This window comes from Gorilla gorilla, chromosome 4 (assembly GCF_029281585.2).
Source record: "Gorilla gorilla gorilla isolate KB3781 chromosome 4, NHGRI_mGorGor1-v2.1_pri, whole genome shotgun sequence".
Taxonomy (NCBI): domain Eukaryota; kingdom Metazoa; phylum Chordata; class Mammalia; order Primates; family Hominidae; genus Gorilla; species Gorilla gorilla.
Genome location: NC_073228.2, coordinates 60197816 through 60225310, shown reverse-complemented (window position 1 = coordinate 60225310; position 27495 = coordinate 60197816). Strand labels below are relative to the sequence as shown.

Below are 27495 nucleotides of genomic sequence, written 5' to 3'. Positions count from 1 at the left end.
GCCTAAGACTTACAAGAGTAAAAAATGAAATAGACAGTAAACTAATCAACCAGCAAAACAACAACAACAAAAGTTAGACGTGAGAAAATACAACGCTTGCCACACAGATAACAGACAAAGGGTTAAAGTTTATGATATGCTAAGAACACTTAGAAATTGACAATAAAAAGATAACAGCTCCAAAGAAAAATGCACAAAAAATATACCCAGGCAATTCTTAGAATATGTTAAAATACTCTATAAAAATATGATAAGATGCTCAAATATACTAGTAATGAAATAAAAGTAACAATAAAATATTACCATGCAGCCATCAAATCAGTAAATTTAAAGTTTAAAATAAATATATGGCAGGTGCGGTGGCTCACGCCTGTAATCCCAGCACTTTGGGAGGCCAAGGCAGGTAGATCGCTTGAGGTCAGGAGTCCGAGACCAGCCTGGTCAACATGGTGAAACCTTGTCTCTACTAAAAATACAAAAATTAGCTGGGCGTGGTGGCACACTCCTGTAATCCCAGCTACTTGGGAGGCTGAGACAGGAGAATCACTTGAACCCGGGAGGTGGAGGTTGCAGTGAGCCAAGATTGTGCCACTGCACTCCAGCCTGGATGGCAGAGCAAGACTCGGTCTCAAAAAATAAAAATAAAATAAGTATACCCTTTGACCTGGCAAGCTCACTCCTGGGAATCCATCCAGCTGAAACGAAAGCACTAGTGTATAAGCATAGATGTATAAAGATGTGCAGCATTGTTTGCAGTTGCAAGAAAGGGAAGTAAAGTGGGTGACTTAAGAGTAAGATGGTTAAATAAATTGTGGTACTATCACTGCAGGCTTAGTACACAGCCCTGGAGGACATTATGCTAAGTGAAATAAGCCAGGCACAAAAAGACAAATATTGTGTGATCTCACCTATATGCGATCTGAAAAAGTCAAACTCACAGAAGCAGAGAATAGAATGGTGATTACCAGAGGCTAGAGGAGCGGGGTGGATGGAGAAAGTGTGAGACATTAGTCAAAGGGTAAAGTTTCAGTTAGACAGGAAGAATAATTTGTGGTGATCCACTGCAAAGCGTGGTGACTGTTAATAATAATACTAATAATATTGTTTCAAATTGCTAAGAGTGGATTTTAAATGTTCTCACCACAAATAAATGGTAAGTAGGTGAGGTAAGAGGTACGCTAATTAGTCTGATCTGATCATTCCATAATGTGTACATGTCCTGAAATATCCCATTGTACCCATAAACATATACAATTATTGTCAATTAAAAATAAATAAAACTTAAAAAAAATGGATCAGAGCTCAGTCAGTTGACTCTGGCGAAGCATTATTGAGTGAGAGAAGCAGCACGTGAAGCCCTCATGAGCGCCACCCCCAGTCAGCTTCCACTCTTCTCAGAACCTTTTTTGGCAGTGAGGCTTACATCTGGGAGTTTTACTGAGGCTTCAATGGCCAGAAAGTATCATTATGGTTTCTAAAAGCCTTAACCCTCTTTCAAGAATGTCTGAATACATGCTCACAGGATTTCACTCAATTTGCAACTGCGATCAACACCAGGTGACATAGGGTCAGTTACACTCTCACCTTGGCAAAGGCATCTCTGCCGTAGCTGGCCTCTTGTTCTGTGTGCTGCTTGTCAATGATGTCACGGCCTGTGGCCACGGTCCGGTAAAGAAGGGCTTTCTCAACCATATCTGTCTTAGTAGAGAGCAATTCTGCTATGATAGATACTACTTTGCCATTCTCAATAAGAGGCGTGTCACCATCTACTACAAATTTTAAATTTCCCTGTATCAAAAGTGAAAAAAATAACACATTATGCAACATTATGTCAAGGATATATTTGCCAATATAAAATATAATTCAGGTGACCTTGTTTGTACCTATTTTCCTAAATACATTATACATCTCAACATATAAAAACAGTGTTTCATCTACTTTTTCCCTTTCTCCGGACACTCATCTATCTTTTTGCTTTCAGTGTATGTTTTTGATAGATAAAAGTTTTACATTTTTATGTAATCGAATCTATGAATCTTTTGCCTTAGGGTCTCTCTTTCTTTGGTGTCATACTTAGACCATTCCTACTCCAAAGGGTTTATGAGCATTTGATGTTTTCCTCTAATGCTTTTATAGTTTTTGTTTTCCTTAAACCTTTTATTTTATTTATTTATTTATTTTTGAGACAGAGTCTCGCTCTGTCGCCCAGGCTGGAGTGCAAGTGGTGCGATCTTGGCTCACTGCAAGCTCTGCCTCCTGTGTTCACGCCATTCTCCTGCCTCAGCCTCCCAAATAGCTGGGACTACAGGTGCCTGCCACCACGCCCAGCTAATTTTTTGTATTTTTAGTAGAGACAGGGTTTCACCATGTTAGCTAGGATGGTCTCGACCTCCTGACCTCGTGATCCACCCACCTCGTCCTCCCAAAGTGCTGGGATTACAGGCGTGAGCCACCGTGCCTGGCCTTTTTCCTTAAACTTTTTAATCCATCCACAATTTATTTTGGTATATGTTATCAAGTAAGAATCTAACTTTATTTTTCACATGATTAGTTGCTCTAACGGGATTTATTGAACAGTCTAGCTTTTTCTGATTTGAAATGTCACCATTTTTTTGAGACAGGGTCTGTCACCCAGGCTGGAATGCAGTGGTGCACCATGGCTCACTGCAGCCTCAATGTCCTAGGCTTAAGCGATCCTTCCACCCCCAGCCCCTCTAAATAGCTGGGACTACAGATGCGTGCCACCATGCCTGGCTAATTTTTGTATTTTTTGTATAGATGGGGTTTTGCCATGTTGCCCAGGCTGGTCTTGGAACTCCTGGGTTCAAGCAATCTGTCCACCTCAAACTTTCCAAAGTGCTGGGATTACAGGTGTGAGCAACCCCGCCCAGCTGAAATGTCACCTTTTTAATATGTTAAATCTCCTCAAGTGTTTGAGTCTATTTATATTCCACTCATTCAATAAGCAATACATACTTATAACCATCTACCAAATGTCCAGCACATTAACCAATCAGTTGATTAATCTGTTGATCTGGTGCTGAATTTGTGCAAAGTTATAAAGTACTATAGCTTTTACTATCATTTTAAGTTTGGTAGAACTAGTCATGTTCCCTCTCCTCCCTTACCCTACCCTATACGACACTTCTTTAATATACTTTATTTGATCTTTTTCCAGGTAAATTCTAGAATCAACAGGTCAAGTTAAAAACAAAATAAAGGCCAGGCACGGTGGCTCACGCCTGTAATCCCAGCACTTTGGGAGGCTGAGATGGGCAGATCATGAGGTCAGGAGATCGAGACTGTCCTGGCTATGGTGAAACCCCGTCTCTACTAAAAATAAAAAAAATTAGCCAGGCGTGGTGGCAGGCGCCTGTAGTCCCAGCTACTCAGGAGGCTGAGGCAGGAGAATGGTATGAACTTGGGAGGTGGAGCTTGCAGTGAGCCTAGATTGCACCACTGCACTCCAGCCTGGGTGACAGAGCGAGATTCCATCTCAAAAAGAAAACAAAACAAAAAAAAACAACAAAAAATAAAATTCTTGTCTGGATTCTGAAAAGGACTGCTGCACTGTATTTAAAAACTAATTCAAACAGATGAGACAATTTATAATACTAAAGTCTTCCTAGTCAGGAACATTTATTGTTTATATTGCTATATAATATTTTTCATAAAGATCCTGCACATTTCTGATTCATTTAGAGTTAAATCTTGCTATATTAAGTGAAAAGTAATTTTTATTCCAGATTTGAATCCATGTTGTCATTCTTATTGTAAGATTATATGTTCAGTGTATTTTAAGTATCTCTAATTATATAAATGTTAATGAAAGAAATCTAACACACAGTTCTTCACTTCTAAGTTTGGTGTGGTATAGTGGGAAACAAGTGGCCCAAAAGTGGTCTATGGTGTTGGCTCTGGGATAAGCTGGCTGTGCCTTTGAGGTAGTCATGCCACCCATCAGGGCTATTTCCCAATCTGTAAAATGAGATGATTAAAAATCCAGTTCTGATAACCTATGATTCTATGTTTCAAATGCCACTAGAAATTTATACCACTAGTAGTCACATCACTGCTGAATTCTTTTATCTTTAAAATTAACCAGTTCAAAGTTTGACAATACCAGTTAAGACAATCAACTGAAGTAGTAGTCTCCAACCCTATAGTAGCTTGGAAAATCCCTCATAATATTATAAAATGATGGCAAGAACCACAGACATAGTAATTTCTTCAAAATATGTACAAAATTTTCTCTGAATACTTTTTAAATCTACAGGGAAAAAACAAAATCTTCTGAGAAAGCATCCTGTTCTCAGCAGAAGACAATACATTCTGAGAGGTGTCCCTACTCACCAAGTGCAGAATAGCAGCCAAAATCTTATACACTGTTTGGATCTCCTCAGGTTTGAAGCCAATGACTTTCATGGCATCAGCAACAACTCTGAATTCGGCAGCATCATTGATAGAAGACTGGGGATGAAAATGAAAAACTGAAGTTACAGATATTTCCTATGAGCATTAAAATTCAACAATTATAAAACTAAGTTATACCAAGGTTTTGCCTTCGTAGTAAATCACTTGAGGGGATGGTGAGTCTCCAGAGAAAATAAAAGTGATTTCACGAGTTGCAACATTATTCAGCACGTACAAAGCCCACTTGTGTGTGAAAGCCATCACCTAAAATAAGCACTGTACAGTTTTCTGGAACCTTCAGTGAGGGAGCAAGTCCTGAGCTGGCTCAGACAAGCTGATCCCCCACTCCATGATCAGTGAAGGCAACAGCATGGATGTGAGATCACAAATGCAAGTGCTGAATGTGGGAGCCTCCAAGATACATGCTTGGCTACTGTTGTTTGTGGCTCTTTGTTCCACAATTGTCTTATTTAGGCTGGCAACAACACTTCACTCTCGTATAATCAGGCGGTTTATTTTCCAGGTGAGGCAAGGCGGGCCCTCAAAAGCAAAACAGCCAGCCTCAGTCATTTAGTAAGCTATTAAATAGTCTGGGACTATAACTTCATTCTTTCACTCACTTGATACGCATTTCACAAGTCAGCTCTACTAACTGGTACAGGCAGCTCAAAGATGAATCGCCTGCCCTTTTAGAGCTGTGGCCATCACATTGGAAATACAAGTGCGTAAACAGAAATTCACAATAAAGCAATAGTAACTGCTTATATTAGTTTTACCACAGCAGCAGCCGCAGAGGCTTGACCAATTCTTTCCTCAGTAAGTTTCTCCTCTTGTTTGGATACAGAGACCTGGCCTGATGCTCACTTGTTGAGGAAGGGCCCTGGAAGGGGACCTCTCTGCCTGGTGAGTACAGGTTCCTCTAGTGTCCAGGAGACAACCAGGCCAGCCCCTCCTCCTCCTAGGTTTTTGTTTTTACCTTGGGCAAGATACTTAACCTCATTGAACCTCAACTTCCTCACAAATAAAATGGGCATAATAACATATATCTTACAGGGTGGTTGTCAGAATTGAATGAAAATTTATATAAAGCACCTCTCTAGCACCAGCATACAAAAAAAACTACTCAGCAGTATCAGATATTACTATTATTATAAACTGCAACCATGTTGAAGTCGGAAAGTAACTGGATAAAATCTAAATGTCCTACTATGGGGAACTGTTGGCTGCTTACCTAACAGCCATCCTCTACCCTCATTTCTTTCTTGCCAATCGAACCCTGATTTGTTTACTCCTCTCTAAGTGTGCATGTCCTTTGTGACTGGCATCTACCTAGCCTCAAGAGGTAAATCTTCACTGGTCTAAACTCATCAGAGTGATCTTACTTCCCTTACTAAATGACTGGTTAGCCACAGGCATGGGATGCCATTCTGATCAGTACAACATGAGGGAAAGTGTTTATGGGGGATGAGTGGAGGAGGGTTCTTGGGGAGGTTTCCCTAGCTTATAAAGGACATATGCCATGAACATCTCCTTTGCAGGTGACTCCTGGAACTTCTGATGACATTTTGGGACTAAAAGGAAAACCAGCCTAAGAGGACAGAGCTGTCCATGAGTGTGGCAGAGTTGTAAGTTGGGGAAACAACCAAAAAAACACCTGGGTCCCTGACAACATTGTTAAGGCAACGAACTAATTAATTCTGGAATTGTCCTATCTCAGAGTTTCTTGTTATGCTAGATAATTAAGTTTCTTATTGTTTTTGGAGACTTTTAATTGGGTCTTCTCTTACTTGCAACCCAAAATATCTTAACTGTATATGACTCCTGCATTTTAGGACTGGTTAAGATACACACAGTGCAATACTTAATAGTTATAAAAATTATTATATTAATTTATATTTGCATGGAAAGATTATAACAAAAACAGGTTAAATTAATTAGGATTTATTGTATGATTCCATTTATAAATATAGATGCAAACCATTATCAATAATCATTTCTGTATGGTAAGATTTAGTGTATTTTTGTTTCCTTTTGGTTCATAGTTTAGGTTTTAACTATGATCCTTTATTACTTCTTTGTTTTTCTTAGGAAGCAAAAAAAAAAAAGGTGGGGAAAGCAGACATGGAAATTTTTGATAAAAAGGGAATCTAAGATAAATTTAACCTAGAAAAAAGGCTATTAATTTAATACTTGCTTTCTGTGAGGACTCTACACGACTTGGTCAAAAGTAACTCAGTCGATAAGACAATTTGAAAACAAACATTCCCAGTCACTGGCTTTCCAGGTGTTGATTTTACAATTCTTTAAGTGCCTCTGGCTAGTTCTCAGAGAGCTGGAGTGTTGCCCTCTACTGTTTTTTGTTTTTAATTCATTTTCAGCCAAACATCCTGCTCTCAGATGACCGTAAAAGTAAAGTTGTTGTAACCTAAATGTCAAATAATGGAAAATTAATTGCAAAAACCAAAATATCATTAATTTCTATGCACAGCAATAAAAATACAGCTAAACCAATAATGCAGGTATAATTAGCTTATTTTGATTAATAGAATTTTTTAAAGAAATAGCTCCCATATCTTAGATCTTTTTCCTTTACAGTTTCTTTTATTTCTCCCCCAAATATGAAAGCAGTAAGTTTTTGATATAGAATTTTTTTAAATAAGGAAAAACAGAACACAAATATCCATAATCTCACCCATCTAGAATAAATAATTAATACTGTGATCTATATCCTACCATATCTTATTATATGCATTTATATACCTTCCCTCCTACGAAATAGGATAATAGTGTAACTATTATCAACAAACTATTATTATAATTAGTTGTAAAATTACTAGTAGATGAACTAGAAATAAAATGAACTAGAAATAAAAGAGCAAAAATACGCCTGCATGTAAGTGTATGCAAGTGCTTGCATGCAAGAAAAGAGAAAAAATGGAAAAACTTGAAAGCTGAATAGAAATGTCTCAAAGGTCACAAAATTATTTCTAGGGTACATCAAAATCAACATTTGAACAAACAGTGAATGGAGAATCAAAGTGCATTTTAATTTTGTCTTACTAACTTGCCTTTGGCCAAATCATATGGAATCTTCTTAGGAGGTAGGCTTCCTAGTCCTATCAATATTTTTATAGTTTGAAAATAAACGGAATAGGGATAGGATTAAAAATTAAAATAAAACATTGAACGTGGGAAAAAACTTCTTTCCTGTCAGATGGTGATAAAATATCATAATTGATTTTAAGCAAAGTTGTTGATTCAAAAATGTGCTGAATCTCTGTCCTTGAGAATTTAAAAAATAGAACAGGATAAAAGAGATGTTTATTTGCCTAAAGACAGCAGGCTTGACCAGATAATTATTGAATGTCTCTTCTAATTCTTTGATTGATTTTCTATCAGAGCAATCTCAAAGAGGAAATTCTCACCTTTAATTGAGCTCCCACATGAATATAGTTGTAGGATGAAAGGGATTTCTGGAGATGTAGAGAGCGTAGCATTTGTTCTGAACCTCCTTGGAGTAGCTGAAAAATATTTAATTAGAAATAAATTGGCCAGACATACATTGAACCAAACATGAACTTAGTGGTAATCTAGCTTTTATTCATTTTCTGGGCTTAATTCACTTATGTCTTCCTGTTTCTAGCTTTGAAGAAGTTTTGTTTGTTTGTTTTTTTAGACATTCAAGGTAAATGGTTTCAATGTCATCAGTTACAGAGAATGTTATGCAGTCATAAAGAAAATTACTCTGAAAATGTCTCATCTCATTTACAATATAACTGGCATAAAAGTTTCTTGCTTTGAATGCCGTCATTTGTAAAACAGGATCCTATGCTCTGTGGTGGTTGCTTGCTTAGCAGCCTCATTATAGACAGGATATAGTTCTGTCTCAGAATTTAGAAAAAGTCAATATTGCTACAGAAGTAAGAAACATCAGCAGACAGTCATATGCTGAATCACGCTGGAAACAAACAGCTTTTCCTCATCAATCTGTACCTCTCAGGAAAAGAGGACAGCTGGGGGACCATGATTGTAGTATTGGATAAAGATAAATTTTAATACTTTCACCCAAGTGGGAAGAACACTGGGAAAAAGTTACAGGTTATTGAAATAAACAGAACTCTTTTATATTTGGTAGAAAAATAGCTTATTTAAAACATGGCAAATTGCCAACAGAACCATAAACACAATATTGACAGTGCTTTTATATAGAGCATGTTTTTGGAAGGTATTATGTTTAAATTCTCTAAATTAAACTGTATGCTTTTGTTTACTTAAAAAGTCTAATTATCAGATTTTAAAAATTGATTTTTAAACTTAATATACCAGAACTTATATATACAAATGAGTAGTGTCTATTAAAGCAGTTACCTAGAAGAAACTGAATTCGACTGAATTGCATTCAATTGTATTGTCATCGTTCAGTTACTTTCTGTTAGCCTTGATTTACATTAATTTGGGCTTTAAAAAATTACAATAATATATCATACTTGTTTTCTAAGTGTAAAGACTTGCCAACAGGAAGGCTATTTAAAAGATTTTGCTTTAAAATCTAAAAGCACTCTTGAAAATAAATACTCAAATTTTTTTCTAAACTTGATGGATTAAAAAGGCAATTCTCCCTAGAAGTTATAAATCCAGATTGTTTTTTAAAAGTAATCATATTGCTTTTAGTGTGTATGAGTGAAACAAACTGAATTTGTATTCTGATCTCTAGAACTCCCAAATATGGAAACAACAGCTTCAATTCAAAATAAAACAAAAATTAATTTAACATTTAGAATGTACCATTTCAAAAGCTTTCACAGTCATTAAAGTGTTATCTGTACTGCAAGAAAATATGGGGGATGCTCACCCAAGGCAGTCATCTGGTTGGCTAAGCTCCTGCCAGCGGGGTGGAACAGTCATGTTCATCCAATCTCTTAAGCAGGCAGGGCAGGGCATGTGGTGCGTGCGTGCGTGCGTGCATGCGTGACATGTTACGGGGCCAATGGAGATGAGTGATGCATAGGACAGGGGAAAGCCCAAGACACAAATACTCATTTCCTGCACAACTGGGCAAATGATCAATTATCTGTATAATGGATTACTAACCTGATAGAAAGAATGAAAGCTTCTTTCTCCTGGCTGTTGCACAATCACTCGAGACTAAGAAAAAACACATTAAAATGGTTAACCCGAAAATGTGCCCCTAAAATAAAACAGGAGCCACTTTCTTAGGGAACTGTCAGGCCTCTGAGCCCAAGCCTGCACGTATACATCCAGATGGCCTGAAGCAACTGAAGAATCACATAAGAAGTGAAAATGGCAGATTCTCGCCTTAACTAATGACATTTGGTGCCGTGACTTGGATCGGGGGAGCTCCCTTGGGAGATCAATCCCCTGTCCTCCTGCTCTTTGCTCTGTGAGAAAGATTGACTTACGACCTCAAGTCCTCAGACCAACCAGCCCAAGGAACATCTCATCAATTTTAAATCAGGTAAGCGGCCTCTTTTTACTCTCTTCTCCAACCTCTCTCACTATTCCTCAACCTCTTTCTCCTTTCAATTTCGGCGCCACCCTTCAATCTCCCCCTTCCCTTAATTTCAGTTCCTTTCCTTTTCTGGTAGAGACAGAGGAGACGCGTTTTATCTGTGAACACAAAACTTCAGCACCGGTCACGGACTCAGGAAGACAGTCTTCCCTTGGTGTTTAATCACTGCGGGGACGCCTGCCTGATTATTCACCCACACTCCATTGGTGTCTGATCACTGTGGGGACACTTGCCTTGATCCTTCACCTTGGTGGCAAGCACCAGTTTCCTGGGTGGCAAGTACCAACCCCACCCCACTCCCTACCCCCACCCCCGACCCCGGCCCATGTCTGTACCCTCTCTTTTCTCTGGGCTTGCCTCCTCCACTATGGTCAACCTTCCACCCTCCATTCCTCCTTCTTCTCCCTTAGCCTGTGCTCTCAAGAACTTAAAACCCCTTCAACTCACACCTGACCTAAAACCTAAACACCTTATTTTCTTCTGCAATACCACTTGACCCCAATACAAACTCAACAATGGTTCCAAATAGCCAGAAAACAGCACTTTAAATTTCTCCATCCTACAAGGTCTAGATAATTATTGTCGTACAATGGGCAAATGATCTGAAATGCCTGACGTCCAGGCATTCTTTTACACATTGGTCCCTCCCTAGTCTCTGCTCCCAATGCGACTTGTCCCACATCTTTATTCTTTCTCTCCTGTCTGTTCCTTTAGTCTCCACCCCAAGCTCTGAGTCCTCTGAATCCTCCTTTTCTACAGGACCTCTCCCCACCTCCCCAGGCTGTGCCTTGCCAGGCTGAGCCAGGTCCCAATTCTTCCTCAGCCTGTGCTCTCCCACCCTATAATCCTTTTATTACCTCCCCTCCTCACACTCGATCTGGCTTACAGTTTCGTTCCATGACTAGCCTTCCCCCACCTGCCCAACAATTTCCTCTTAAAGAGGTGGCTGGAGCTAAAGGCATAGTCAAGGTTAATGCTCCTTTTTCTTTATCCGACCTCTCCCAAATCAGTTAAATATCCTAAAGACCCCATGGATTGTATACTCATCTAAGAATGAGTCTTCTCTATGGGGTTTCCCCTGCAATTCTTTGATAATTCTTTTTATTGCTTAAAACAGAGGTCCCTAAAACTTTCTGAAGAATGAAGCTATTTTGATTTTTTTAACCTGGAGCCTAAAGATGGAATTTGGTGGTTGGGGGTGGGGTAAGAATTAGAAGTGGGGAGAATAGGAAGGAATGCTTAGGGAGGAATATTCTCAACATTCCTTTCCCCAGGGTCTGCTGGCATTTCAAAAAGCAATGCCTTATATCCTGTAATAAAAGTCAGTTGAGCAAGATCAATCCATAGAGACCTCTGCCTTAGATGGTTCCAAAAATACTGCTGTTAGGAGAGGGTTCAAAATATGAGTTCATTCAAAAGGATCCTTTTGATTGAATATGTATTACACATAAAGTGAACTGATGAAACATTCTGGAAAAAGGACTGATAATAATACCTGGCATTTCCTGTCCTTTTTCAACTGACTCTGATAATAAATTTATTTCCTTAACAGTCCGACTTCAATATAACAAACAAAAATAAAGATGATACTTCATTATATGGCCATAAAGGATGCTATGGCCTAATTGGGATAGGAAACCCTTAACTGAGAAAACCTGTCGGCTTAGATCTGTGTGAATTCAAGGTGGAGACTTGATTTTATAAAGCACAAGCTTAACTGTAAAAATGAACTCTATGTATTCTCTTGCAGTCATGTCCACTGATAATCAAGATTAGTTAAGACACAACCAGCTGGGTGCAGCAGCTCATACCTGTAATCCCAGCATTTTGGGAGACTGAAGCAGGAGGGCTGCTTGAGCCTAAGAGTTTGAGACCAGCCTGGGCAACACAGGGAGACCCCATCTCTACAAAATAAAAAAAAAAATTGCTGGGTATGGTGGGCCATGCCTGTGGTCCCAGCTACTCAGGAGGCTGAGGTGGGAGGATTGCTTGAGCCTGGGGGGTTGAGGCTGCAGTGAGCCATGTTCATGCTACTACACTCCAGCCTGGATGACAGAGTGAGACCCTGTCTCAAAAAACACAAAACCAAACCAGACACAACCTCTCTGGTGGTCCCAAGAAGAAAATTCTAATTGGAATCCTCTAGAAATTGGGCCTATTTTAAGTTTTTACTGACCAAATACAGTTCGCTTCATAATTAGGATGTAAGATCACAAAATACATATATGTTACTATAAAGCAATGAACAAATAGAAACTAGAAGAAAATGAGATATCAAATTAATTAAAATTAAAATGTATAGAAGATGGTGACGTATAAAAAGTCTAGAACTGATTAGTCTTAGATTGACTTTCGGTTAAACCTTACCCAGAAGCTGGCACACACTCATACCTGTGCCCCTACCCATTCACACGCATAGCTAAATCTATCTACAAAGTCCACAACTTTTTCCAACTTGATAGTGTAAGTGCTAAGAAGAGAAGACAAAAGGAGAATATCTTATCATAAAAAGCTAATGAAGAAGGGAGAATAGGATTTAAAGCTATTTTGAGTCAATAAAAGAAATTCTATAAATATGTTTAAACATTCAGCACTTAAAACATTACCCTCAGAAATTAAGCATATTTTACCTTTTCTAGTAAGTAGTTATTGATATGCCCACCAATAGGGTCACCCTTGAAGTCAAAGTTGATATCCATGTATTTTCCAAACCTGCTTGAGTTGTCATTACGGTTGGTTTTGGCATTTCCAAAAGCTTCCAAAACACAGTTGGACTTAAGCAACATATTCTTCACTCTTTAACACAGATAAATGAAAGTCATTATAAAAACTTACAGAGACTAGAATTTTTTAAAAACTGGATTTTGCTAAACCACATACAAATATTTATACAAAGATGCTAACTCCAGCATTGTTTGCAATATCAAAAAAAACCAAACAAATTAATGTCCACTAATAGGGATAAAAAATAAATTTTTGTTTCCCAATATAATGAAATACTATACAGGTGCTAAAAAGAATGAGGTACCTCAATATGTACTCACATGGAAATGTCCAGCATATATTAATGAATATAAAATCAAGTTGTCAAATAACATGCATTGCAGGATCCTTGTGTGTGTATGTGTATGTTCACGTGTGTGTGTGTGTGCATACACATGTATCAGCAAATGCTTAAAAATCTGGAGGGATCAGCACACCTTACTATGGTTATCTAGACAGGAGACTGATGGAATGGGCAAGGTAGGATTTCAGGGAACTTTTACATCTTCAACTTAATTCTGTAATTTTTGTTTTTCCTTTTATAAATGTACATATTTTATCTACATAAAGAAAATTTTTAAAAAGATGTGTTCTGAAAAGGGAAAGAATAGGTGATACAGAAAATGATACAATTTTTAAGGCACTTGCTTATAAAACCTGGAATTGTGACATTTTATTGTACTTAGTTATACATCATAAATTTAATCTTCACTAGTTCAGAAATTGCTCATTATTTTCTTCGAAGCTGTATGGAATTTCTCCTTTGTACCAGCCATTTAATGCATTCTTTATTCGACGAATGCTAACTTTCTATACAGCAGTCCCTCCCAATGGATACATTTTAAACTTCATGCTATATCCTTGTTTTCATTCCACTGATAAAATTCCTCTTATACAGGCATACCTGCAGAAATAACTTTGGCCTCTGAAATAACTTGATGTAGAAGATCTACTGTTACTCCCGCTAATACTGGAGAGTTCAACCTTATCGCCTCATAAATGAAAGCATATTTAAAAAATATGTGTGTGTGGGGAAACTGCTTGTGATAAGATATGTTTGTGAAAGACTACTAAATTTATATATGCCTTACTCTACTATTGTAGGTGTGAAATTAATTTATTTCTCATCTAGTTGCTCTCCTGAGCTCCTAAGGAAATTAAGAAAACCTACACATATCCCTGTCCTTGTCAAACTAGATTGTAAAGTCAGAGTAAGAAGGAGGGATATGTTACAATTAAGAAAAATGCCTCTCCTGGCCCAGCAATGCAGCCCAATATGATGAAAAGAAGAAAGGCCACGCAGGGTAGTGAAGTGTAAGTTCTCTTCTTTTACATCAACCCAATATCCTTTCTTCTTATTTATAAAACTGAAGATTGTTATGTGTAGATGAGGTGGGACTCTTTACTAAATTAGTACTGAGCTTTGAAGTAACCAATTAGGAAAACAGTTTCTCTCTTCAAAAAGGCTGCACCACATAAGAAAGTGAGTCTTGTTGCTTTATAGCTATCATCCATTCATCCCTTAAGTATTTGTTAAGCAAATACTATGTGACAGCTGCTCCCCTAAATGCTGGGCCCCAGACAGTAGAGATCAGCTTTATTACTAATCTTCCCATGAGCAACAGCACAGTATGGCATGAAATCCTTTTAGAAAATCAATCTTGTTCGGCCGGGCGCGGTGGCTCATGCCTGTAATCCTAGCACTTTGGGAGACCGAGGCGGACGGGTCACGAGGTCAGGAGATCGAGACCACAGTGAAACCCCGTCTCTACTAAAAACACAAAAAAATTAGCCGGGCGTGGTGGCCGGTGCCTGTAGTCCCAGCTACTCGGGAAGCTGAGGCAAGAGAATGGCATGAACCCGGGAGGCGGAGCTTGCAGTGAGCTGATATCGCGCCACTGCACTCCAGCCTGGGCAACAGAGCGAGACTCCATCTCAAAAAAAGAAAAAAAAAGAAAAAAAGAAAATGAATCTTGTTCAGAAATTCCACTGTCAGTGGGTTCTGAATGTTGTAATGATGATAATGTGAAGGCATGGGTCTGCCTTCCAGAGTCCCACTTCTCTCAGAACACAGTTTTTTAAAAACCCTGATGTGGTGCAAAGAGCAAGGAACCTGTGAGAGTTTGAACAATAAAACCTACCAGTGTAAATTATAACAGCTCTGCTGACCACATTTAAGTCAACAGTAATAAACCAGGATGGGAACACTTTCAAATGTTTCAGAGTAATGATTCTTTTGGTCTCATAATTAGGTAAAGCTTACCATAGTATTATTTTTCTATTAAAAACAAATCTAGAAATGGATACAGTGAAATAAATAAAAGTACAGAGACAATATGCACTTAAGAGAATCAAAGTAGCTTAATCATCAAAAAATGCTCAGCCCATAGATTTAGACCCCCAAAATGCTCAACCCCTAGAGTTTAGGTCTAGCCAAGTCCATAGAGAAAACAGAGTGCTAAGAATTCCTCCCCATTATTAGAGTGCTCTTACCTTTCAACCTCTGCTCTCTGACTGGGGTTGGTGATGGCCGCAATATACTGCATAATGTACTTACTGGCTTCCGTTTTACCAGCTCCACTTTCCCCTGGGGGGAAAAATTGTTCAGGGCTTAACATAATAATTTAAACCAAGAGTAAGCTAATTTTTAATAGAATAATTTAAAAATCTGATACTGGTGATGCATTTAAAATCCCACATGTTGCACTGTTTCATTTTTTTGCTTTTTTGAGTTATTTCGTCCTGCCTTGGTATGGTTAGTGGTTCTAACAGACCTGAATATGATGAAGAAAATAAAACTATTATAAAACTAAAATAATGAGTAGACTACAAATAAAGATTTACTTAGGAAAAAGGTACTGATGTGGTAAACTAAGACTAAAGTTTTAGTACTTGGTAGGGACTCATAAGTCTAGCAGAAATGAAATAAGGTGTGAGTCAAACAGTGGTTACAACTAAATTCATATAATCTTATTTTCTATAAGAGAATTTCTTTTAATCTTAAAGGGGACAAAATAATTCGTCTAAAAAATTAAGGTTAGAGTAATTTTAGTGAAAAAACAAAACAGCAAGCTCCAGACACAAGGTATCATAGAAAAAGCATGACAATTGGGATAATGCTGGGGGATGGGGAAAAAGGAACCAATTTTGAAGTATCTTCGAAATGTTAAATGCTTATGCCTTCTGACTCAAAAATTCCACTGGTAGAAATTTCTCCTAAGGAAATACTAAAAAATACTAACATAACCAAATAATAATAATGTTCAAAGGTTTTAAAACATTTCTATAGACTGTACTGTAAGTCATGGCTAAAATCTGGAAATTATATATCCATCAGTAGATAACTGGATAAATTATGATTCAATTATTTAAATGGAACACTATACAATTATTATAAAAGAATGCACTAGCTCTATAGAAACACCAATGAAAATATATTTACTATATATTATTAAATGGAAAAATTAATTATATAACAGACATAATTCTATATATATAATTATATACTTATAATTACACATGCAATTATGACTGTATTTGTTTGCACATCCAGAGAAAATGTATAAAAGGATAAACACTGAACTGTTAACAGCTGTTACTACTGGAATTTTGGGAAGAATAAGGCACTCAAGGTGAAGAAACGTTTTGCTTTTACTCCACACACCCATATAATTGTTTTTATTCTCCCCTTTAAAACCCAGTAATACTGTTTTTGTGATTTGTTTTAAATAAAACATAGTCCTAGGATATAATTTTCTAACTCCAACACTAAGTTACTTAACTCCTCTGACCTTTAATATTCTTATCTATAAAGTAGAAAAATAACTGTTCTACATACCAGAGAGTTGTTTTGCTCGCCAAAATGGAATAATGATTATAAAAGTGTTTCTAAAAGCATAAAACCACCAGTGCAAATGTGAGGTATTATTAGCACCTGAAGAAATTCCCACAATTTGGGAGAGGCCATCCTGGGTCAGTGAACAGATATTTTTCCTGTCCCCATTTCACTACATAAGGGTCCTTGAAGGGCTCCCCTTAACGTAGGCAGTTTGGCTCCAGTCCTCAAACATGTGAGGTGTGCACCCTATCTCGCGCCTATCTCCCCACTTGTTGGGCTTCAATACTCAGCCCCTCAGCTCTGAAAGCTTATTTTTGGCCCCCACGCCTAGGTAGGTCCCTCAACACTAGTTCCCAAGCACCAGTCTGATTTTGAGTTGATTCTTCCTTTTCACACCTCAATATTTCATTTTCGTTGGTTTCATTTTGCTATTTAAAATAATTTTGTTACATTTTATCCAGACTTTTATGTTTTTGAGATGGAAACATTTTCCATGTCAGCTCAATCTAACAAATTGGCCAGAAGTCATCCAAGTGTAATATGTATTCATAAATGAACCAAGATTAGAGGATGATCAGAAATGATATAAATAATTTGGTATTTAACGTTCATCACTTTTCTCTCTCCTATAGAATTGCTCAGGCTTCTACCTTTAAAAAAATATGTAATCAATTGTTTGGATTCTTGAGTATCAAACAAATTAAACACATTGTGACTTTGGAAATACAGGGGATCCCCTCCAATTACCTGATATCACAATACAAGTGTCTTTTGATCGCCTCTTCATAGCCTTGTAAGCAGCATCCGCAATAGCAAAAAGGTGAGGTGGTCTCTCATACAGCTCACGGCCTTTATACTGCTCAATTGTGTCTCTTCCATAGATGTTCAACAACTTGTAAGGGTTCACAGAAACGACGACTTCTCCAATGAACGTATAGATGCGCCCTTTTTCAAATCTGTACAGAAGCAAAAGAAAAGGAAGACGTAGCTGTGGTTACAGAGAAATGATGTATCTGTCCTGTGAGTCTCTTATTTCCAAGGAAGTCCAAATATCCTAGGAATGATTTCTGAACTGACATTTCATTGGCTCTGAGTTAACTTGCAGAGAATGTTTGAGGCTGTGCCCCTTCAGATGCCATTGGTAGAAAAGACCAGTAGGGGTTAAAAGCCAGGCAAGAAGGAAGAATTTAACTTGTTGGAGGCTGGGATTTCCTGTTTCCAAAATACAGAAGGGTAAGAAGATGAAAAAGCTAAAAAGTGTTGAAGACAATCTCAGAGCTCTAGGAGGAAAAGAAATAGAAGTTAAAGTAGATCTTGAAATCCACTTAGTCAGATTTTCAGTTATAAAGAGGACTGTCATATACATTTTTTTCTCCCTCTTGAACCTCACTAAAATGTTAGTAAATTAATATAAACAGTAAAATCCATAACAGAGAGAATGGTGGAGGAGACACTTCTGCTCTAAATCAAACTTATTTTTTTATGACTGCCTAAAGTTCCATGGTGTCGATATATCATTATATATTCAACGATTCCTGTTCCTTCCTGCTTTCTATGAACAATACTGCAGAAAACACTCTTGATACATAATCTTACAGATTGGTGCTTTTACTTCTGTGGTATAGATTCTCAGGAATGGGACACCTGGTTGAAAGGCATGTGTATTTCTAAAGTATATATAATATGATTCTACCTTTTCCCCATAAAATAGGGTTAAAAATCTAATCATACGTATTTGTATCTGTACATAGATATATTTTATAAATGAGTACATAAGTGTGAAAAAATATAGACAAATACATGTTATATTTTATGCATCATTTTATACACACAGCAGGGTTATGTGGAAGGAGAGAAATAAAGAGGAAGGCCACATGGGCAGGTGAGAAGAGGCCACAGGACAAAAAAAAAAAAAAAAAAGAATACAAAGCTTGAGTAGGTATGCTATGACTGCAATTGTGCAACTTTATGTGTCTATTTAAGAAAATTTTTAAATATAAAATTTAGAAAACCCATATATGTCCACTGTTTTTACACAGTAATCCACACATAGAAACATATGTGGCCCAGAGCTTAGATGTTTCCACATAACAAGTGGTTACCACCAACATGCTCTACCAGCTGAGAGATACTGGTAGACATCTCTCTCACATCCAAGAACTGAACAAAGGGTGTGCCCTGACAGGCAAAATGCTGGTTCACAGACAGCATGTCTCTAAGCACGCTTGCTTCATGGCTGGTGGAGCAGGAGAAATAACTAAGCATTTGGGACCAAAAAGCAAGAACCTTAAATTTCCTTTAAGCTGGAATGAAGGCTGTTGGCTATAATTAGGAATGGAAACAAACAGATGTTGATAATTTCAACAATAAATTCAAACCAAGATTTTTATCAAGTATTTAGAGTATTTTAACAGTTATTAACTACTTCAAGGTTTTCAGTGCATTTTTCTACTATGGGTTTTCTATGTATCCTCTCAGTTGTTAGGAAGTTTACATGGCAGCTAAAAGCACTGATTTCGAGTCCTTTACATCTGGGTTTGAATGCTCACATTGCAAACTCAATAGCAGTGATACCTTGTGAAAGGTACTTAACCTCCATGTGTTTCAGCTTATTCATCTGTAAAATGGTCATAATTATACCCCTCTACCCTCGGACATTGAATAAGTACTTTTTAAAAAAGATCCATTAATAGTATGCTTCTGATTATGTTATGCATAAGGGAGATTTTTAAATAACATTTTTGTTTTATAAACATTGCTACTGAAATCACAACAATCCTTACACATGAGGAATGAATGAATTCAATTATCATAATCCAATTCTCTGGCCAGATGCAGTGGCTCTTGCCTATAATCCCAGCACTCTGGGAGGCCAAGGCAGGTGGATTACTTGAGGCCAGGAGTTTGAGACCAGCCTGGGCAACATAGTGAAACTCCATCTCTACCAAAAATACAAAATTAGCTCGGCATGGTGGTGCACACTTATAATCCCAGCTACTTGGGAGGCTGAGGCGGGAGGATCGGTTGAACCTGGGAGGCGGAGGTTGCAGTGAGGCAAGATCGCACCACTGCACTGCAGCCTGGGCAGCAGAGTGAGACTCCATCTTAAAAAAAAAAAATCCAATTCCCTGACTCAGCTGTCAGTCAACTACAAGTCACAAGCAAAATATCTATATAACAACTGTGCAAAGACTCGCAAAAGTAAGAAGCTAAGATTCACTACGCAAGTTTTTCTGGCTTAACCTGCAAATTTGCAGTACATGCTCAAGTATCTCCAAGGAAAAGAATCAAAAGGGCACGATTGTTTAGTTTTGAATAAGCACTGTCCAAACAAACAAAAAAAAAATGCAGAAAAGCAGCAGAAGAATGTCTCATGAGCTGGGAACTCTGCAACTAAGAGATACAGCAAATAATGTATGAGATTAGACTATTTTAAGATTCCATGTTGGTCCAATGATGTACCTTCTTTTTCACTGGATAATTTTTAGAGCCACTAATAGACCATTATGCTCTAAAATAATATTTTATTACAAATAAAATATTTTCTATTAACCTATAGGCACCATGTATAAAATAATTAAATGGCTGGGCACAGTGGCACATGCTTGCAGACCCAGCTATTTGAGATGCTGAGGCAGAAGGATCACTTGAGCCCAGGAGTTTGGGTCCAGCCTGGACAACACAGCAAGATCTCATGTCTTAAGAAAATAACTGAATGCATAACTATTAACTCAAAGATAGTGGCAAATATTAACAGAATATGATATTAAATACAATGCTTCAGCAATTCACAAAACGTTAGAAGCTCATTTTACTTGAAATTCTAAGTTTGGTTATCAAATACAAAACTTTCAATTTGGTTGGGTCTTAAAATCACCACTAGATGGTGCCAATATACACCTTAACAGCAACTCAAATTTCAGTTTGCATTGGAAAGCCATAGGGTAGTAAGTAAGCACTAAAGTAATATAGTCGCTTACTCTGTTTGCCTCCAGGAAGAACTACTAATTATCCTAGATGAGAAATAGGATGTTATCATCTCTTACAAGAGACCAAGGAAGGTGTTCCTATGACTTCTGTGTGCAAACCTTTCATGACAAACTTTTATAATTATTCAGTATCTACTTTGTGCCAGATACCGGGTCAAACCCTGGGAATTAAAAAAGGAGTAGAGAACAGGAAAGCATTGTACATAAATAACAACAATATAGTGTGATAGGTAAGGTAATAAAGCATGTACTGTAGTGACAAAGATTATCCCAATAAACCACCTTCAGTGAGGAACACTAAGAGTAAGAGCATACAGGGTCTGGCCTCCGGGTTTCTGTTGACTTCCGTCTACCATCAACACTTCCACCCACCAAAACCTCCCCTACCACTTCTCTCTGTCTCTGTTACTCTTGTTCTCATTAATGAGCTATTTACAGTTCCCAAGAGCGCCATGTCTTCATGGTTTTGCCCATGGAGTTCATTCTGCCTCACACACCTTTTCCTGGTTCCTTCTTCCCCATGTGCTTGCCAGATTCCCTCTCCTTCTCCAAAAGTCTAAGCACTAGGTCCTCTATGGAGTCACTCTTAATACTCTACCTCCAGCGTCAGTTTTATGGTCTTTGCTCTGTTACCTTTTTTTTTTTTCCTTTTTAGAACTTCCTAAATGGTTAACATAAATAGCAATTGATTTTTTAAACTAGTAAGTTTAAAAATATTTATTAAAAGGGACATATATTTGCACTGGCTTCTAAGTGAAACAAAGAGGTTCTAAAAAGTTCTGAATTAGTGAGTAGTAATGGATAAAATATAAAGGTATAATAATGACATTGGCAAACAATAGTTCACTGTAAAGGAATTCTGAAACCTTTTTTTTAAAGTAGCCTTGTAAATTTGCATGTGTCACTTATATATAGGACAATCTATAGTAGGAAGTCAAGATGAGAGGGGCTCCTTCAGATCAGTCACAGGCAGACTACATGCACAACCCCACAGAAAAGGAAGATACTGTGGGGAGGGGTGGGGTATGGAGAACCGGAAGGTGGTTGGCCCAGTCAGAGTAGAAGGCTGTGTTAAGGAATGCTGGGGAACAGTTGGAAATGTACACGGGGGTCAGATTTGATATGATATGAAAACCAGGCTTAGGGAGTTTACATTTGAGGGAGTTTACATTTGATGTGACTGGAAACAAGGAATCAGTGAAGACTTTTCTAGTTAAAGACATCAGTAAGGTGCTCAGTGAGAGGAATGGTAGGAGAAATGAGGAAAGGAAAATTGGAGTTGTTTCACGGGGAAACTGGACAGAATCTTAAAACTTACTGAACATAAGGGACAAAAATATATTTGAGTTAGGCAGAAGAGAAAAAGGAATTTATTTCAGATGACTATATCTCAAATGTACTCCTGAAGCGTCTAAGTTAGATTCACCCACTAACAGAATTCAGTGTTATCCTTGGTTGACTTCTTGAAATATATGGAACCAATTATAATCAGGAAGAAAATTCTCTGCGAATGGTCTACTAGGTATGGTATTAACAAAATCTTACTCGTAAGTATTATTCATTTACTTGAGGAGGAACGTACACTTTCTGAATAGGTGTTGCTTAATCACACTGATTTGGCCTGTCTTCCTTTTTGAATTTAAATGGAATCTTAAGTTACCATGAACGTTCCTATTTCTCAGGAGAGGTGTCCATCTACCCATGCCATTTTTTTTGGCCTTTCACTATCTCCTTAGACAACTCCAATTTAGGTTCCACTCCTGCACTTCAATAAACCTTGACCAAACTTCCCAAATTGCTAAATTCACTGGTTGGTTTTCTATGCTCATCTTACTTAATTTCTCAGTATTCGACACTGACTCCCATTTCCTCAACACACTCTTCTATTGGCTTCTTTGAGCCATGTTCTGTTCATTTTCCTTCTGCTTCTCTCGTTTTCCTTCTCAGTCTCCTTTGCTGACTCCTCTTTTTCTGCTGATCTCTAAATATTCCAGTTCTCTAGGGTTGAGTCTAGTATCACTTCAAATACCATTCAAGGGTCTTCCATTTAAGGAGGATAAAGTAATGATATCTTGGCCCCCTTTCTACCCTCAGAAAATCAACAAGAATAACAAAAACAGAAAAAGACATCGCCTACGATGAAACAAAAAACTAGCCACAACTCTGAACCACAATCTAGGAAGAAAGATTGTGAAAAGCTATGAAAACTAGACCTAGTTGAGGCAGGTTGCTAAGACTGAATATATGTCTCTCCAAATCTCCGGCACTGGAGTAGAGTTCTCCAGAAGTAGGTTGCAGTTCCTAAGTAGCCAAACCAAAAGCCTTGCTAAGAATGTCAGGGTCTCAGTATGCAGGTGGCTTTGGAACAAAATAAGTCCCATTTGACACTTCTAAGTATATGTAAGGTGAGGTTAAATGAAGAAATAACTAGAAATTCCTTTTTTTAAAAAAAACAGGCTGTCATAGTGGTGAGGCAAAAGAGAAAAAGTGCAGTGGCTCTGCAGCAGATGATCTTGATAAATGAAAAGAGGCAATGCTAAATCACCTCCCAGAAGTCTCAGACATACATAGGGAACTTGCTTTCTAGTTAGGCAATCTTCTTGCCATTTCAGGGCAGACAGTTGGTGAGACAGGGAATGAGCAGCAGACCACCAAACTCAGTGCATTTTATCTTTCAACCCAGAATGAACCATACCTACTCAAAGATGACAATCATTAGGCCGGGCGCGGTGGCTCACGCCTGTAACCCTAGCATTTTGGGAGGCTGAGGTGACTGGATCACCTGAGGTCAGGAGTTTGAGACCAGCCTGGCCAACATGGCGAAACGCCGGCTCTACTAAAAATACAAAAATTAGCTGGGCATGGTGGCGCACACCTGTAATCCCAACTACTTGGGAGGCTGAGGCAGGAGAATCTCTTGAACCCTGGGGGCAGAGGTTGCAGTGAGCTGAGATCGCGCCACTTCACTCCAGCCTGGGTGAAAGAGCAAAACTCCGTCAAAAAAGAAAAAAGACGGTCAGTTGAAGTGAACCAGAATGGGGCACATGATAAGATGTCAGAAGAAAAGAAAAAAAAAAGTAGGTAGTGGGTAAAACATCTGACAAGCAAAAGGCAGACCAAGAATACCCCACTCCCCCAAAGAAAACCACAAAGTAGAAAAATTATGAAAGAACACTCTGTATGAAAGCAAAGAATACAAAAAAAAATGTAGCTCTCTAAAATAAGATATCAAAGAAGGCATCATTTAAAAGGAGAAATTGTGTTTAAAATCATTTTTTCAAGAGATAAAAAGCTAGAAGAGCTCAAGAAAAAAACCAGAAGAGAGAGAAAAAAATCCACAGTAATAAAGGTCATATTAAAAGACATAAAGAGAATGGACACCGCTGAAAATAGAAGGGGACAGGAAGAAAAGGTGGAGAAAAGTAAGCAAAATAATTTTTTGTATTATCTCATTTATATGTAAAATCTTAAATTTTTTTTACCTCAATAGTTTTTGTGGAACAGGTGGGTTTTGTTTACATGGGTAAGTTCTTTAGGGGTGATTTCCAAGATTTTGGTACACTTGTCACCCAAGCAGCAGTGTACACCGTACCAGGTATGTACTCTTTTTTTTTTTTTTTTGAGACGGAGTCTCACTTTGTCGCCCAGGCTGGAGTACAGTGGCATGATCTCGGCTCACTGCAACCTCCACCTCCCGGGTTCAAGCGATTCTCCTGCCTCAACCTCCCAAGTAGCTGGGACTACAGGCGCCCACCACCACGCCCGGCTAATTTTTATATTTTTAGTAGAGACGGGGTTTCACTATGTTGGCCAGGATGGTCTCAATATCTTGACCTTGTGATCTGCCAGCCTCAGCCTCCTAAAGTGCTGGAATTACAGGCGTGAGCCACGGTCCCAGGCCTGGTATGTGGTCTTTTATTCCTCGCCCACCTCCCTCCCTTTCCCCTCAAGTTCCCAAAGTCCATTATATCATTCTTGTGCCTTTGCATCCTCATAGCTTAGCTCCCACTTACAAATGATAACATATGATATTTGGCTTTCCATTCCTGAGTTACTTCACTTAGAATAATGGCCTCCAGCTCCATTCAAGTTGTTACAAAAGACATTATTTTGTTCCTTTTTATGGCCGAGTAGTATTCCATGGTGTATCTATACCACATTTTCTTTATCCACTTATTGGTTCATGGGCATTCAGGTTGGTTTCATATTTTTGCAATTGCAAATTGTACTGCTATAAACGTGTGTGTGTGTGTGTGTGTGTGTGTGTGTGTGTGTGTGTGTGTGTCTGTTTCACTTAATGACCTCTTTTCCTTTGGGTAGATACCCAGTAGTGGGATTACTGAATCAAATGGTAATTCTCCATCCTGTCGTTGTACTGGTGAGTTTACATTCTCACTAGCAGTGTAAAAGTGTTCCCTTTTTCACCATATCCATGCCAATATCTGTTATTTTTTTATTTTTTACTCTGCTGATTATTTCTTTTGCTGTGCAGAAGCTTTTTAGTTTAAGTAGGTCCCATCTATTTATTTTTTGTTGCATTTGCTTTTGGGGTCTTAGTCATGAATTCGTTGCCCAAGCCAATGTCTAGAAGAGTTTTTCTATGTTATCTTCTATAATTTTTATGCTTTCAGGTCTTAGATTTAAGTCTTTGATCCATCTTGAGTTGATTTTTGTATAAGGACCCAGTTTCATTCTTCTACATGTGGCTTGCCAGTTTTCCCAGCACCATTTACTGAATAGGGTGTCTTTTACCCAGTTGTCGAAAATCAGTTGGCTGTACTTGACTTTATTTCTGGGTTATCTGTTCTGTTCCATTGGTCTACATACCTATTTTTATAGCAGTACCATGCTGTTTTGGTAACTATAGCCTTACAGTATAATTTGAAGTCAGGTAATGTCATGCCTTCAGATTTGTTTTTTTTGCTTAGTCTTGCTTTGGGGGTGCAGGCTCTTTTTTGGTTTCATATGAATTTTAGGATTTTTTTTCCAGTTCTGTGAAAAATGATAATGGTATTTTGATAGGAATTGGATTAAATCTATAGATTGCTTTGGGCAGTATGGTCATTTTCACAACACTGATTCTTCCCATTCATAAGCATGGGATATGTTTCCATTTGTTTGTGCCATCTAATATTTCTTTCACGAGTGCTTTGTAGTTTTCCTTGTAATCTTTCACCTCCTTGGTTAAGTATATTCCTAAGTTTTTTTGTTTTTTGTTTTGTTTTGTTTTGTTTTTTCAGCTGTTGTGAAAGGGACTGAGTTCTTGATTTGATTCTCAACTTGGCCATTGTCGGTATATAGCAGTGCTGCTGATTTGTGTACACTGATTTCATATCCTGAGACTTTACTGAATTTGTTTATCAGATCTAGGAGCTTTTTTGATGGGTCTTAGGGGTTTTCTAGGTATATGATCAGATCTCTGGTGAACAGCAACAGTTCAACTTTCTCTTTTCCAATTTGGATGCTCTTTCTTTCTTTCTCTTGTCTGATTGCTCTGGCCAGGACTTCCAGTACTATGTTGAACAGAAGTGGTGAACATGGGCATTCTTGTTTTGTTCTAGTTCTCACGGGGAATGCTTTCAACTTTTCCCCATTCAGTATGATGTTGGCTGTGAGTTTGTCACAGATGTGAGGTATCTGATAATGGTGACATTTCAAAACAGTAAATAAATATACCAACAATAAACATCAATAAACAGTGTTAGAAAATGGGCTAGTCACTTGGAAAAATAAAAAACACACATCATTAGTGTCATAAGTTGAACTGTATTCTCCCAAAACATACGTTGAAATCCTAACCCCTAGTATCTGTGGATGTAACCTTATCTGGAAATAGGGTTTTTGCAGGTGAAATCAAGTTAGGAGGAGGTCATTAGGGTGGACCTGAAACCAATAAAAGAGAAAAATGCCCCATGAAGGGAGAGACAGGGAGAACACTGTGCAATGACAGAGGCAGAGACTAGAAGAAGAATGCAGCCAAAAGTCAAGCCAAGCCAAGGATTGACGACCACTGCCAGCAGCTAGGAAGAGTCCAGGAAGGGTATCTCCCTTGACGGTTTTGGGGGGTATTGCTCTGCTGACACCTTGAATTTGGACTTCTAGTTTTCTGAACTGTGAGACAATACACTTCTTTATTTTAAGCCCCCCTGGTTTGTGGTAATTTGTTACAATAACCGTAGGAATAAAACTAGTTATACTAAAATAAATTCCATAAAAATGTCTCATTCTTCCTTACAAATAAAGAAATGTAAATCAAATCAACAATAAGATATGCTTCTTCACCTATATAGAGCAAGAGTTTTGATAGTGAATGGTGTTAGCAAAAATATACAACCTCAGGTATCTTCACTGTCACAGGTATCATCTTAACTGATCTGCTCAAACCACTCTCCATCCGTTCCCCATACAGTAGCAAGTATGATCTTAAAATATAAATCTTATCTTACTCTGCATTCCTAGCCTTAAATCTTTTCAATGGGAAACTTTAATCTCAAGCCAATCTGACACACAGATATTGGTTCATCTCATGCCATCTACCTCTGATTACTGTGTGCACTGGCCTTTATTCATCTAAATTCCCCTATCCCCATCATTCCACACCTGTTTGTTTCCTAAATTTCACACAAGTTCCTTATCCATCAAAATTTCTCTATCCCCCATCATTCCACACCTGTATGTTTCCTTTGTAATACCGGTCACAAGTTGTTTTTTGTTTACTTGTTTATTGTCTACCTGCAAAGGAATAGAGGACACATCTATCTTGTTCATGTTTTATCTTCAGAACGATCTTCTCTTTATGTGGACAACTTCACATAATCTAGATACAAACAGCAACTTTTATTCTAGAAAAATAAAATTAAATGGTATCTACTCCAACTCAACTTCTGAGACAGACTTTTCATTGCTGGAGAAGAAGGTCACAGAATATATGGGGCTCAATCGGAATTGGAAGAATCAGTACA

General features: G+C 38.0%; 1 protein-coding gene across 4 annotated transcripts in view; it reads right to left on the bottom strand.

Moving 5' to 3' along the window:
• MYO1D (myosin ID) overlaps positions 1-27495 on the bottom strand; it is a 384944-nt gene that overhangs the window by 271889 nt on the left and 85560 nt on the right. For all 4 annotated transcript variants that reach the window (XR_010133616.1, XM_031011723.3, XM_055388511.2 and 1 more), the window contains exons 2-8: positions 17292-17500; positions 15200-15293; positions 12574-12739; positions 9505-9558; positions 7839-7934; positions 4354-4470; positions 1585-1788 (exon numbers count right to left, since the gene is read on the bottom strand). Coding sequence is in view for 3 of the 4 variants with exons in the window: in XM_031011723.3 (XP_030867583.1) it covers positions 1585-1788; positions 4354-4470; positions 7839-7934; positions 9505-9558; positions 12574-12739; positions 15200-15293; positions 17292-17500 (940 nt within the window). In the remaining variant the exon portion in view is untranslated. The remainder of the gene's footprint in view (positions 1-1584; positions 1789-4353; positions 4471-7838; positions 7935-9504; positions 9559-12573; positions 12740-15199; positions 15294-17291; positions 17501-27495) is intronic.